Source organism: Fistularia commersonii, chromosome 10 (genome assembly GCF_037954325.1).
Source record: "Fistularia commersonii isolate RoL2024-O1a breed Wild chromosome 10, RoL_Fcom_v1.0, whole genome shotgun sequence".
Taxonomy (NCBI): Eukaryota; Metazoa; Chordata; class Actinopteri; order Syngnathiformes; family Fistulariidae; genus Fistularia; species Fistularia commersonii.
Genome location: NC_141293.1, coordinates 446,209 through 461,131, shown reverse-complemented (window position 1 = coordinate 461,131; position 14,923 = coordinate 446,209). Strand labels below are relative to the sequence as shown.

The 14,923-nt window shown below is 44.9% G+C and overlaps 1 protein-coding gene across 6 annotated transcripts in view; it reads right to left on the bottom strand.

The window, feature by feature from the left end:
* pard3ab (par-3 family cell polarity regulator alpha, b) overlaps nt 1-14,923 on the bottom strand; it is a 302,221-nt gene that overhangs the window by 195,444 nt on the left and 91,854 nt on the right. For all 6 annotated transcript variants that reach the window (XM_086153154.1, XM_086153157.1, XM_086153155.1 and 3 more), the window contains exons 3-5: nt 13,577-13,760; nt 8,685-8,872; nt 8,402-8,545 (exon numbers count right to left, since the gene is read on the bottom strand). In XM_086153154.1, coding sequence (XP_086009280.1) covers nt 8,402-8,545; nt 8,685-8,872; nt 13,577-13,760 — 516 coding nt within the window. The remainder of the gene's footprint in view (nt 1-8,401; nt 8,546-8,684; nt 8,873-13,576; nt 13,761-14,923) is intronic.

Below are 14,923 nucleotides of genomic sequence, written 5' to 3'. Positions count from 1 at the left end.
TCTCATCCATGACAACTGTTAACTGTTTCTCAAAAATCCAATCAATAGCAGATTTTTCTTTTTTTTTCCCATTTTTAGCATTTTTCAATCTCCACAAAATTCAGTATCTCCCATGCTCCACTTTCTGGTAATTTGTCGACGTTGGCATCAAATTATTTTCCGTATACTTATTTAATTTCTCAGGTTAGGCAAATGCAACATCGGGGGGGACAAAAAAATGTTGTTTTTTTTCATTATGGGTAAAAACAACATAGGAATGCAGGTAACATGCACACACACACGCAGGAGGGTGGATGGTTGTCATACAAATTTGCATGTAAATGAGTGCATTATCTGCACTGCATTTTCCCATCATACTGGCATGAAACAGCTTTTGTTGTGCTCTGATTGTTTCTCAACACATGATTATTCAGTTTGGTTAATTGAAGTCCTGTAACATTTGCGTGTGTGTGTGTGTGTGTGTGTGTGAGCCAGAGAGACACATTAGATCAAACTGCCCAAACAAATGACACAGGTGTGTCTAATGTGATTGTCACAATTCGCACCTGCATGAAGCACCCCATCGCAGTCATTGCAAGGCTAAGCAAGCGTGTGTGTGTGTGTGTGTGTGTGTTTGTGTGTGTGTGTGTGTGTGTGTGTGTGTGTGTGTGGGAGTGGGAGGGGTCATTTCATCTCTATAACAATGTCCCCAGTGAGTTGTGTGCAACTTCCATCTTACCGTGAGAGATGCCTCACACCATCAACCATCTAATGGCTGAGGACACACGGTAGCATCATAAATATGCCGTGACACACAACACTGGGTTCTGGCAGTGGGTGGAACAAAAAAATGTTTAAAGCAAAGACACAAACCTTGGAGATTTGTAAACTGTTTGAATTTTCAACCCAAACTTAACTACAACCTGAGTTTAAAAGGTAATATCACAAAGAAACACAAACGTAGCCAAAAAGATAAACACAAAATATCACGCTGCCTCACTCTGAAAGTTCATGATGGGAAGAAAATACAAATAAAATGTTGTTCTGGATCGTTACGGCACCTAAATACAGGCGTTAATCCCGTGTTTTGTCTCGATATGACGCTGCAGTTATTTTAGCGAGTCTCCAGATGGTTGTGGATGCATGTAAAAAAAAAAAAAAAAAAAAAAAAGAAACGGGGATTCCGTTTAACACGTGGACATATGCAGTGAAATGTCTCACCATTTCTGTTGAAAATATGCTTGAAACATTTCATGTAAAGCACTGCAGTCATTACCCCGTTGGCCTGACACTCAATCTTTCACCCGCCCGATGGTCTTATGTACTTTGTGACATTTGTATTTATTCGCTCGGCAAAGTCGGCGGGTTCGAGTCTTTTAGAAATGCATTTTCATTCTCAAAAGAGACATTGACGTCCTTTGTGAGTCACGCTTCCACAAAGAGGAACCCAAAACAGCCTCCTCCATGCAGCCTCAGCACCTCCGACAAGCTCTCATTAATATACCCACCGCTGACGGCTCGCGGTTGCCATGGCGATCCCCTACCTGTTGCCAAACGTGGGGGGCCGGGCGGGGGGGGGGCAGTTCAAAATTGCCACTATTCTTTTCCTTTTTTTTCTTCTTCTTCTCCCTCTCCTTGCAGTGTGCAGCGGTGCCGCAGCCGCAACTCAAAAATCGCCCACTCGGGGAAGGAGAATGGGTCCATTCAGAGCCACGCGATTCAATCTGGCTCACTTCAATGCCACGCAACGCCCTGTTCTGCCGGTTTTGTTATAAGAGGAGCCGGATTCTCCACAGGAATTAAACAGGCCCACTTCATTATTTGACACTCCGTTCCCATTCTCGTCTTCCTTTCACACCCCTCTGTTCCACAGCCCTTATTCCGGGGAGGAAGATAAGATGGAACTAACTTGAGGAAATTGCAGCTCTTAATTCATCGTTCCGATCTGCTCCATTCACTGCGATGTCTATTCTTGTGATGATTTCCTTCATTCACGCGCACACACACACACACGCACACACACATCTATTTTACATGAAAAAAGGTTTGATAGTGAATTTGGGGGGGGGGGGGGGGGGGGGGGGGGGGGCAGGCTGATTGTTCACCGGCAGATTTGTTCAGCTCACGCAAGTGTTCCGGGAAGTTCAGACGGTGCAGTGTGTGGGCGCTGTGTGGCACCCGAGATATTCAAGGGCTTATTTATTGATCTTATTTTATTTATTTACTTTATCCACATTGATGGGTTTTATTTTTGTTTCTTTTGAATCATTACTCTGTGTATTTGTCTGGCCAGTGTCAAGGAGTGTCCCCCCATACGTCTGAAGAATTACAGAAGACCATCTCATGTCTAAAGACTAGTATTTACAGTTTTAAGTCTCTGCCTGGTCTCAGACTGGGCTGAGACTGAAGATACTGAGGTTTTACACAGACAGGGAATCTTACAGGGTCACTATTTAGCTTTTAGCACATTTTCCCCACCGTGCAACATTTTCACCAGGTATCTGCGGAGCCTCAGCTATTTCAGTCCATCGTTTTTCCTTCACCGCTCGCACGTGACACATCGGAGAGTTGACGCCGTGGGCAGAACCGGGCCGTTCTGTCCACGGCGCCACCATGTTCTATCCATAGTCCCACCATGTTCTGTCCACGGCGCCACCATGTTCTATCCATAGTCCCACCATGTTCTGTCCACGGCGCCACCATGTTCTATCCATAGTCCCACCATGTTCTGTCCACGGCGCCACCATGTTCTATCCATAGTCCCACCATGTTCTGTCCACGGCGCCACCATGTTCTATCCATAGTCCCAACATGTTCTGTCCACGGCGCCACCATGCGCTCCTCTCTGGACGCTCCACATTGATCAGGACGTCCTTCAGCCAATCCACCAACAGATACCGTCTCTTTCGCCAGTACCGCTGCGGGGATTGTTTCCTTTCTCCCATTTTGTCAGAGCTTGTGTGTTGGCTGTCGACGGTGCTACGTCACCGTAGAGACCGAAATGCTTGCGATGCATCAAACATGCTTGACATTGTCGGAAGCCCAAGACCAGGACAGACTGATCTAAGACTGCTCGGATCACCATCTTGCACTTCAAGTACTTTTAGTTTGCAATTTTCAGTTTTTAGTCTGCGAATGTGAGAATCGTTACGTTTAAGCCTAGCACATGGCGCATTAAATAAAAAGTATTATTATTCATCAGTCCACCTCAAAACAGCGGTTTAAACCTCTCTGACGTCGTTCCACATCAGTCTTGCAGTGCGACTCGTGATGCGATGGTTTCACCTTTGCATTGCTTCTTTGTTAGTTTGCTTTTTTCCACGACTACATTCAGACGGCAAGTCTGGTCATAAAGACGGCCTTTACAGCCTTTCACTGCGCTTAGCAGACATAAACTGCTCATACAATTTGCAAATCATTTCTATCCCGCAGTATATTCAATTAGTTTTGTTTTCTTTCTTCCTTACTTCTAATTTTCCCCACTATTCGCTGTGTGAGACTTGGAAGACGAGGCGCTGCTGGCCGATCCCCCGGGATAAATTTATATTGGCCATTTGTTTCGCTCTGTTTGGGTTACGGGGTTTCAAAACTCCCTCGTATTTACGACAAGGTTCCACGAGTTCAGCCTGAACTCCTGACGTCAGTTTTTACGCTCCCGCAACCTTCAAATGATCTTCAACTCAAACAAAAAAAAAAATCAGTCTGGATCCAGGATGTCACGCCTCCCCTGTGTCAAGAAGTCTTCTTCTCCTTTGGGCTTTTCCCTTCAGGGATCTCCACCTTCTCCATCTCACCCTGTTCCCTGGATCCTCCTCTCTCACACCATCTACCTTCATATCCTCTCTCACCACGTCCATCCCTCTTCTCTCTGGTCTTCCTCTGGACCTCCCATTCCAGCATCCATCCACCAATATATCCTCTGTCCATGACCCAACCATCTCAGTCTGACTTCTCTGACCTTCTCTCCAAAACATCTAACATGTGCTGTTCCTCTGATAGACTCATTCCTGATCGTCTCCATCCTGGTCACTCCCAAAGAGAACCTCAACATCTTCATCTCTGCGACCTCTAGTTCTGCCTGCTGTCTTTTGGTCATTGTATCTGTTTCTAGTCCAAACATCATGGCTGGTCTCACCACTGTCTCCTCCACCTTCCTTTCCTTCTTCTATCTTATAGCGCCAAAAGCCAAGACCGTAAAATCCCAACTTAGTTTTAGTGACATCCCAACAAGTCTCATTCCATTCCATGTGTTTTATTTTTTTTAGATTTGAATTCTTTGTCAAATAATTCATGTCATCTTGCACCATTGAAATGTCTCTGTTGAGAAAAGGTTTACCTTGAAGGACGGAGTGATCGATGGCAGATTTGTCCGTTCGTACGTTTAGTCGCAATTGTTAAATGACCTTCAGCTGTCTTTGCGTACCTGCCGTGACCCAACATGCTCTCCTGCCAGAAGCTGTGAATCCACCCCGTCAGTCTTTCTTCTCCCTCCCCAGTTTTATCTCAGACATAACAGCCTCCGTTACAGCTTTCCATTCAGCGCTTCTATTTGTAAAAGCAGACCTCGGACCACCAACACAAGTCTCGGCTTTTCTGGGCTTCGGTCTGTGTTTCCCTTGGAATGAACTTCGCTAAATACGTACAGTTTCGCCTGCCTCCTGTTATGCAAACACAACAGTTCACAATTAGCAGCCATATGTGTGTGTGTGTGTCAGCATCAGAGTTTTTGTCTGCAGGTTTTCCCCCGTTTTTTTGTTCACGTGAGGGTTCTGTTTTTGTTCCGCTACGCCGGATGACGGGCGAGGCGGGTAAAGAAAATAGAATAAATAAAGCAAAAACACAGCCGGCTTTAAGATTGGAGTTAGCAAATTGTTCCTTGTGTAAATATGAATCCATCCGAAAGGAAAAGGAGAAAACGGACACACACAAACAGACACACACACACACACACACGCACACATACACACACAAAACATGTGTATGTCAAATAAAGACTCATTCTTTTCTCTGATTGTTGTTTCTTTGGCTAATTATCTGCACCTAGTTTCTTCCCAACGCTCTGGCAGAGACAGTAAAGTTGCGACAGTCTTCCTGGACGCCGGCGAGACAAAACCGGAGTGTAAGCCAAAGCGATTTAAACCAGTGCGTGTGTGTGTGTGTGTGTGTGTGTGTGTGTGTGTGTGTGTGTCAGAGCAATGAAATGCGACACTGCATGCCGTCATTCGGATTCGGGGCTTTTATGCGTGGTCATTTTCTGTTTTGCCACACAGAAATTGTATGTACAACATGACACACACAGGACAAAGTGTCTTCATGTATTACATGAAAGCAGGTTAGAATATCTCTCTCACACACTAACACACACACACACACACACACACACACACACACAGGTCATGATGTAGCTGTTCAAGTCACTGCAAGTGCTGTCAACAAAATGAGACTATATATAAAAATATATATGTATACACAAACACACATGTGTGCATGTGTACGTGTGTGTGTGTGTGTGTGTTTGTTTGTGTGTGTGTGTGTGTGTGTGCGCGCCCAGGCGGAGGCAGACGGCCTTCAGCAGGTCATTAATACAGACGACACGGTCCGGTCCTGACCTGCGGCGCTGAACTCCCCTGGCACTCCGAGCTGCTGCAAGACAGATGAGGAGGCTGATGCAGCTCCACGCTGACGGACGGGGAAACACACTGTGTGTTTAACCTCTCCGCTTACTAAAGATGTGGAAGAACCACAACAAAGTGTTTGATTCACGTGGAATATAAGAGTTGGACATCGACACCCAAAACATGAGTGATGACAAAATGCATCTGTGCCCTCAAGGCAGATTTCTAAATGTGTCGTGACTGAGATACTGATGTATCACGATTTAATAGATAAAAAAAAGGGCTGAGCTCGGATCCTTGAATGTGATATTTACATTAGAAACATGTCAGACCAGAATAGGAACGAGGATATTTAGAGAACTGAAGGTTTGAAGCTGAAAAACAGTCCAAGTGGACGTGAGAAGGCGACGTTTCATGCGCATCCCGTTTGCCAAAACCCCAAAACAACAATACAATACAAACACCTCAGCTGTCCACATCTGACAACACCGGCAATCCCATAATTGGCTAATCTAAGGGGGGGCGCCGCGGCTTGATGGATCCACCTTTGGCCCCGCAGACTTCATTGTGGGCGGGGGGTGAAAACAAAAGCACTTTCCCCTTCCTGCTCTGAGTGCCTTTAAGCAGCTCAGCGAAGCCCCATTTGCTGCCCAGCACTTTGGAGGGTTGATGTCATGTGAGGGCCGGGCTCTTCACTGCACAGCCTGTCATTAGGTGGCAGGACAAACATTTTAGAAATACACACACACACACACACACACACACACACACACACACACACACACACACATACATGCACATACACATATATATATATATATATATATATACACACACACACACACACACACACACACACACACACACACACACACATATATATATAAACACACACACACATATATTTAAACAAACACACATATATAATATACACACACATATATACACTCATATATATACATATAAACACACACACACACACACACACACACATATATAAACACACACACATATATTTAAACAAACACACATATATACATAAATACACACATATATACACTCATATATATATATAAACACACACACATATATTTAAACAAGCACACATATATACATATACACACACATATATACACTCATATATATATAAACACACACACATACATATATAAACACACACATATACTTAAACAAAAACACATATATACATATACACACACGTATACACTCATATATATAAACACACACACACATATATTTAAACAAACAGACATATATACATATACACACACATATTTACACCCATATAAACACATGAATATATATAAACACACACACACACATATAAATGTATAAACATAGACACACACACAAACACACATATATATACACACACATATATACATTTACACCATGTATACACATATACACACACACATATTATATATATATATATATATGAAATGAACAACTTTTGAACTCTACAACATCAGCAGCACTCAAAATGAAGGTCACTAGAACTCCTCAGTCACACAGTTCCAGACACGCCAAGCACATTCAAAAGTATGTCGTACTGAAATATGACTTGAGAGTTGGAAAAAAAAACGAGCGAAATGTTGCCTCGGGTTCTGACGCTCTAAAGGCCGAGCACATTTCCTGCAGGGAACGCTCCCCGATCTTTCTGCATATCCCCTGTAAGTAGGACCATATGGACTCACCAGTCCTATTTACTCTATCAGTGTTATGTTAATTCTCAGGGCAGGACTTGTATGTCACTGTGGATTAATGGCAGGATTTTTGCACCTTTTAACCTTGTTGCTGGAGGCGAGGAGGGGGTGACGGAACGGGATCCGGGGGGTAAAGGGAGGGTGGGAGGGGGGACTCTGGGAAGGAACCGGGTCTCTAATACTGGCCTTGGTTGAGCTGATGGACCGTGGATAATGGATTAATCGATGAACAACCCCGAAGCAGAAAATGTTGGGTGCTTTTATAAATTAGGCACTAAATGCGCAGGTGTTGACAAGCCACCTGGATACGACGCCTGTTATCGCTGTCGCTGACGACTCCGAGTGCTAAATGGATCAAAACATAATGTTGTCCTTCTTCGAACATTTGTAAACATTTTGAAAAAGGAAAGTGAGTCTGAAAATTTGTCGCTGACGGGATTCCATTTTTCAACATTTTTATCCCACTTAACGGTCACAGAATGTGAATGTGGGTATGATGACGTGTCTCGCTCCTTTCAGAAGGTGATCTATTTTCTTCGGAATCATTTTCCAGAACCTGGACGACCAGAATCCCGAATATGTGCCTTTTCATCCATTTTTCCCTCCGCTCTCACCCTGATTGATGTGCGCTCGCGACGAGGAAATGTTTTCTTGTCACGCCGTCCTCCAGCGATTCCCAGTCGGACGGGAAGTTATTTTTTTCACGCACGTGGTCGGCGTACATTGCCGTGCGTCCGAATTGTTCGGGAGGATCGGATCGTAGCGAGAACCAGGTGTGATTATCCCGAGGCCACAAAGGACAAAATGTATGTGTGTGTGTTCATAGGAAAAGGGCTGAAAGGAAACAAAACAAAGCAACAGGACTGACGATGTGTCCAAATCACATCTGGCGTTCGACCGATGACAGGAGATTACCTCAACTCCAACAGCAGAAACAACTATGACATCACAATCGGGTTTTTTTCCAGAAGACAAATACGAATTCTGAGCTCCAGGACACGCGTTCCCCCGGTTCATTCATCTCTGAGTGTGTGTGTGTGTGTGTGTGTGTGTGTGTGTGCTTTCCATCAACAATCCTACCTGTTCTTGTCTCTCCAGCCAGCGGTCAACCATGGGGTGATTGGCACTGAGTGATGACCTTGCCGTCTCTCTGTGAAACTCTCTCTGATTGGCCCAGGTCCCGGCGTCTCTCGGCAGGCTGCGGTACGTGTCCGTACCTTTACCCTGCGGGAAAACACACGTTTTATTGTATGCCTGTCCAAGGATTCCCATCTCGGTATTAAAAAACAAAAAGACGTCAGATGATTTTCTTGGCTACCATCCATGGAGGTTTTCATCCCTCCATCTTTTTCCCGATCCTTACCTTCCTCTCCAGGCTGTTGGTGCCGGTGGAGTGGCGAGCTTTCAGGAAGCCAGCGGTGGTGGACCAACGGGTGGGGTTCTTCCTCGACGGCGGCTCCTCGGCCTGGACCCGGGACTCCACGCCGCCGAACGGCCCGTTGATGGACAGCAAGGCGGGGTCGCTGCTACGCCGGACGTGGAGAGGCATATCTGTCGGGACGAAAGGACGGCGGACGTTCACACAGATTTTATTCGCCGATGTGAAAAATCAGTTGAAACAAAGAAGTGGTCAAAGTCAATGGGTTTAATCGTTGCAAGCCTGTTTTTTTTTTCCTTTTCACTTAAAAGTCATCTCTTGCATTTTTTTGGTGAGACTAACAATGTAGCTAAACACTGCTAACACAGACTTTTTAATTCCTCTTCCTTCAGCCGCTGGGAATCTTCAAATCTTTGACCTTAAAACACTTGATAGCCTTAACCTTGACAATTTATATTTTATTTCTTATTCTCCCTTCTGCCTACTATTATCTATTATTGTTATGTTTTTGCTTGAATCTCTGGCACAACGATTTCCTTCGGGATAAATAAAGTTGTTCTTATCTTATCTTATCTTAAAGCTATGAATATTTGAAAAATACATACAGAAATAAAATTGACTACCTTTCCATTTGTAAAGCAGATGTGTTTTATTTATTTCTGTGTCTTGATTTTAATCATTATTACTACCATTATTGTTTTAATTGTCCATTGAGGTATATTTTCCCCCGCTTTCTCCAAAAATGAGATAGAACCGGCAAAAAAAGGAAAAAAAATGATGATGTAGAACAAGCTTGAGCAATTCGACACAGTCACGCCAGACCGGCGGTCGACCAATGAGTGTGTCCGAAAAATGGGCTAATAGCGATAATTAATTTGCAAGATTGCATCCTCTCATTGCGGAATAATCCTATTTATCACTGAAAGTCAAGCAGGGCAACTTTGGTTTGTTTCTGTCTGCATTCCATCATTTTAAAAAAAGGGAAAGGCCACAGGCTGTGTAGGAACAACAATCAGCGGAAAACCATTGAGAAACGCTGCGTTGGTCGATCCGCCGTGAGCAGAGGGTCCCACAAAACAGCCGACGCTCGGAAACGCGAGGACGTTCTCTGATTCCAGATCGTCGGCGGAGTCTCACGGTCAGAACAGACAGCCAGTGACGCGGCAAGCGGACCACACAAGTGAGATGGATGATAAACTATAAACTGCTTAGATAGCGCAAGCGTCGTCTTCAGAGGACGTGCCAAGTGTCATGTTCCCATGTTCTTCTTGAGATGTTTACATATTTTGGAAATGGTTGAATACTCACGAAGGAATAGCAGAAGAAGCTCACTTTGCGCTCCGCTATCTTCCATGCTTCCGTTTATACTCGACCGACCGGGTCAGAAGGTCGTCAGCTCGTAATTATAATAACGGGTGCAAGTGCGTGTATGCAAACTGAAGAAAAGGCTGGGGGGGGTGAATAAACGTGTTTGAGTTTGCACAAAATCCAAGCTAATATCTATTCGGTGTGTGTGTGTGTGTGTGTGTGTGTGTGTGTGTGTGTGTGTGTGTGTGTGTGTGTGTGTGTGTGTGTGCACCTCTTCACTTGGCTGGATCCCCTTGGCAGGTCAGCCGGAGCGTGGGACTTGAACTGGTGTGAGATAAGGGGTGAGGGGGTTTTGGCAGACCGGGTTCAGCCCGACCCGACAGGTTTCGACGCAACCTCCGGAACCACAACTCCCCGAGAGCGTTGCCGCCGCACAAAACACTCGACCGGACGGCGGCGATGCGTGGCGGCCCATGCTCTCACACCATATGCCTCGGCAGGAGTGTCTGGCTGACAGAAAATACCGCTCGTTTTTAAATACCGTATTTTCTGGACGATTGAACGCACCTAAATAGAAGGCAAATCAATCTCGGTGTGCACGTACGGGCTGCTCTTGTCTAGAAGCCGCAGGCGTCCACGTTGGAACGTTACATATTTACAATCCATCCCAGTAGCATCCAGAAATACGTACTGGAAATGCTTTTTTCCATAAATATTATATTCCAAATACAATAAATAATAAATAAGATGAGGAAAAGTCCATGCATCCGTGTTCTCTCCAGCCGATGTCTATCTCGGTCTTCCTCCTGCGCACTCATACTGTTAAAGTCGTCTTCATTGCCGTCGGACCTGAACGGCCTCAGACTTTCATGGATCCGATGTGACGAGGCCAAATGTTTTGCCAGCGTGAAGCTTGTTGGCCAAAAAAAAAAATCCATATATTAGCCTCTTTCTGGACGGTGGAAGGACACCAGAATCCACGCAGACACTGGGCGAACACGCAAACAGCACAGAAAAAGTCAGAATGGAACCGGGAACCTTCTCGCCGTGAGGCGCCAGCGTGCTGCCCTGCCTTTACTTTGGATGGACCACTTTTGGCCATTTTTAGACTTTATCCTGGTTGTCTGTTTATATATGTTAGCAGTTTTGTCCGTTTTATCGACGCACGGTCGAGTTTTCGGATAATTTCATGCTCAATATCAGGTCATTTCTTATTGATTAGTTTCGCAAATTTGCCCGTCTATGGTGTTCAAGGCTTACTCTTAAATCTGTTGTTTTTCTAACTCATATTTCCGGTGCAGCTGCAAATTAAACAAAGTCAGGGATGTCACGCCAATCAATTCCGGTTTCAACGGAACGACCGCCTGATAATCACTTTGCTTTCGAGATTGTGGAACGAACACGAAACACAACAAACAAAAAAAAACCAAAACAGATAAATCAGTGATTGAAAGCCGCTCTCATTAGAGCACAATGAATAAATGTCAGACATTTCTCAAAACTCATTAAAATTCAGCTAATGAGGCTGAATGTCCTCTGCTGGATGAGGTTAGAATTTAAGACAGAGACTATTAAATTGGGCGTGACAGACAGGTGTGATTGACTCGGAGATTTCCATTCCTTCCGGTGAATTGAAACGCCGTCTCGTCCTTAAAAGCCAATTAGCGGCGAGTGACCCCGTCGCTCCCCGTGTGTTTGGAACGGCTGCACGGAAACGTGCACGTGGGTGGCCTCAATGTCAATCAATGGGAAAAAGTAAAGAAAAAAAAAAACATTCAGACTTTTTTTTTTTTTTTTTAACATATATTTCTATGTTATGATGAATAGAAAAAAAAAGGGAGACGCAGAACTTCATTGTTTTTGATAAACATATAAGGATTCCACACATTGGCAACATGAATCCTCCTCCTCCATCCGACCTTCTTCTCTGAGTCCTCTTCTCTCACCAGCTCACTTCAGGTCCTCTCTCTCCATCCATACATCTTCTCTTGGTCTTCCTCCAGTCCTCCTGCCCGGCAGTTCCAACCTCAGCATCCTTCTACCAACATATTCCCAAATCCTCCTCTGTACGTCGCCGCACCGTCGCCCTCTGGCTTCTCTGAGCTTTACCTCCAAAACATCTAACGCGCCGTCCCTCCGACGGACTCCTTCCTGATCCTGTCCGTCTTCTTCACTCCCCAGGAGAACATCTTCATCTCCGCTTCCGTCGCTAAGCGGACGGCGTCGTTGGCCTCGCCGCTGTCTCGTATAAGATTACAATTCCAGATAACCGTTCCGATTTGACCGTCGAAATGTAGAGGAAAAAATAAAATCCAAAAAAGTTTAACAGAAAAAAAGAAGAATGCATGGAATGTGACAGTTGGAATTTGTGTCTACTTCAGTTTTGTTTTTTTTTCCCTCCACGGACTGCCGTGATCCAAACTGACAAATGGCCACGGCGTCCGTCCACATTTCAAGCTCAGGCGTTACAGTAGAAGAGGCGACGCGGGGCGGAAAGCGGCGGAGGTACATCGACTCCGTGTCACATTTGATTTAGGACGGAGCGGACGGGACCAATTAGCCACTTTGGCCGGGGCTCAAGCCGCTATCTCTGCCTGGAAACAAGGCCCCGCTGTCCAATTAACAGAATTTATGGGCCGGGTTAATGCGGAGCCGGGCCGCGATACGGTCATTTGTCGGGGTTTTCGTAAACCGCGGCGGCGGCTGACATTTGACACCATCGAACATGACAGACGCCTGATGCAGTATTCAATTAATACTCTGTTGATTCGGTGTCGCCGTTCGCCGATTCCATCTACGGGCTCCCTCCGCTCAATTATTGCATCCGATAAGACCGGGGGACATGATTATTATTAAATAGCTCTACAGGCGCTAAATTACTCAAAATCGCACGTCGCCACGCCACTAAATTCTCTGTGTGGATCCAATGCATGATTTCAACTTTATTCATTTGGGAACACGTTCACAAGAAGTCCAAAAATATGAATCTGACAAAATACCACTAATATGTATTTTCAAATGTAGTTAAAAGAATTTTCTCGCTCATTTTCTTGAATTTGCTTCTCAATTATGTGCTGACTTTTTTTTATTATTTTATTTCTTTTTTTTTTTTTAAGTATTTGATTGTCATTATGTTTTGGGTCATTTCCAGCTGATTTCTTGAGGGGAGGTTTCCTGATTTTAGGGGGAACATTTATTTTCTCCAAAAAAAAAAGAAATAAAATTAAATTGAATTTTTGGTCAATCTATCAATCTATCTATTTTGGGACATTTTCTTGCTGATTTGTAAATCCCTTCTTGGCACTTTAAATTTTGGGTGTTGAGTATGAGACCTTGAATTAAACGTATTTTTATCATATCTATTGCTGGTAATTGGTTTGTTGAAATTGTTCCCATGTAAAATCGACTCTATGATTTTCCAGCAGTCGAGTGAATTTGACGATGACAAAAAGAATAAGGAGGATAAAGAAACGCGTTTGTTTCATCTCAAACTATCAGTCAGGGATTTGTGTTCCGGTAAAAACAAGTCTGGGACTCCATCGCGCCCCGCCGGGTGTCCTGGGACTTACTGGTGCGCAAGGCAGAGGGCGTGACCTCGATCTCGCTGGCCACCTGGTAGGGCTGGAAGGCCGAGGCGCCGCCGCCGGCGGAGAGGTCGGCCGCGAACAGGTCCGGGCTTTGGGTTCCCGTGGAACTGGCGCTGGTGCCGTCGCCTCCATGATGGGGCTCCTGCTCCTCGTAGACGGCGATCAGCTGCCGGGGAGAAAGAGAGGACGACCAAGGTGAAGGCGGAGCTGCGATCTGGGTCGCCGTGGAGGGGGAAAGTGTGTCGGTATCAAATTATCACATAGGTTTGACTCGCTGGTAAGATAAAGTCCTACTTGCCATGGTTGAACTCAATAAAGAGAATAAATTCACACAAAAAAAAATTTGAAAAACAAAAAGAAGATCGTTGCATGTTTTTATGTCACGACACTTACACCCGTGATACGTTATCAAATGATACCTCCGTGTTTTTCCACCTCACTTCCTGCACGGATTTGATTAATTCAAACCGCCGACTGTCCCCTAAATTAGATTACCGATGAAACCGCCCGTGACCGGCTGTGTTTTCAGCTGGGTTCAGTTACCCGAAGAGGAGGTGGAAAAGAATCCGGCTTACATGCGTGGACTCAAAGGATGTGATCTAATCGTCCCCGGTGGTGAGAGCTGATGGCGAGCCGGCGCCGAGGCCCGACCTGAAGAACGCCGTCTCGCACGACGTCACAAAGGCCCGGGGGACGCTCAGACCCACGCTCCGGCCCAGGGGTTTTCAGGCGCTCGCTTTTTGGTTTCATCGGTCCGACACAACGCTCACGGTTGGGACTTCAGGCTGAACTGCAACATCTCGCTCAAATCTCAGGAACGGATCAATAAAACACTCATTTCCCCGTCTCAAAAAGAATATTTGTACATTTATGGACGGCGGCCGTCCGACCAAAGACCACCCCTTCATATGTATGATTGATCTCCCCAAGGGATTCTTAGTGAAGCCAAAACGCCAAAAACTGAGGCCAACACTCAGCTAAAGTAGAGCAAAAACACAAGTTTGAAATTGAAAATAAAAATGCAGGAAATGCAGAAAATAAAAGGCAGGAATTTGAGAGCTTCTGAAAACTACCATGACACGTACCGAGTGTGCCTATATATATATATACACTGCTCAAAAAAATAAAGGGAACACTTAAAAAACACATCCTAGATCTAAATGAATGAAATATTCTTATGAAATACTTTGCTCTTTACACAGTTGAATGTGCTGACAACAAAATCACACCAAAATGATCGATGGAAATCAATTGTATCAACCCATGGAGGTCTGGATTAGGAATCACACTCCAAATTAAAGTGTAAAAACAAACTCCAGGCTGATCCAA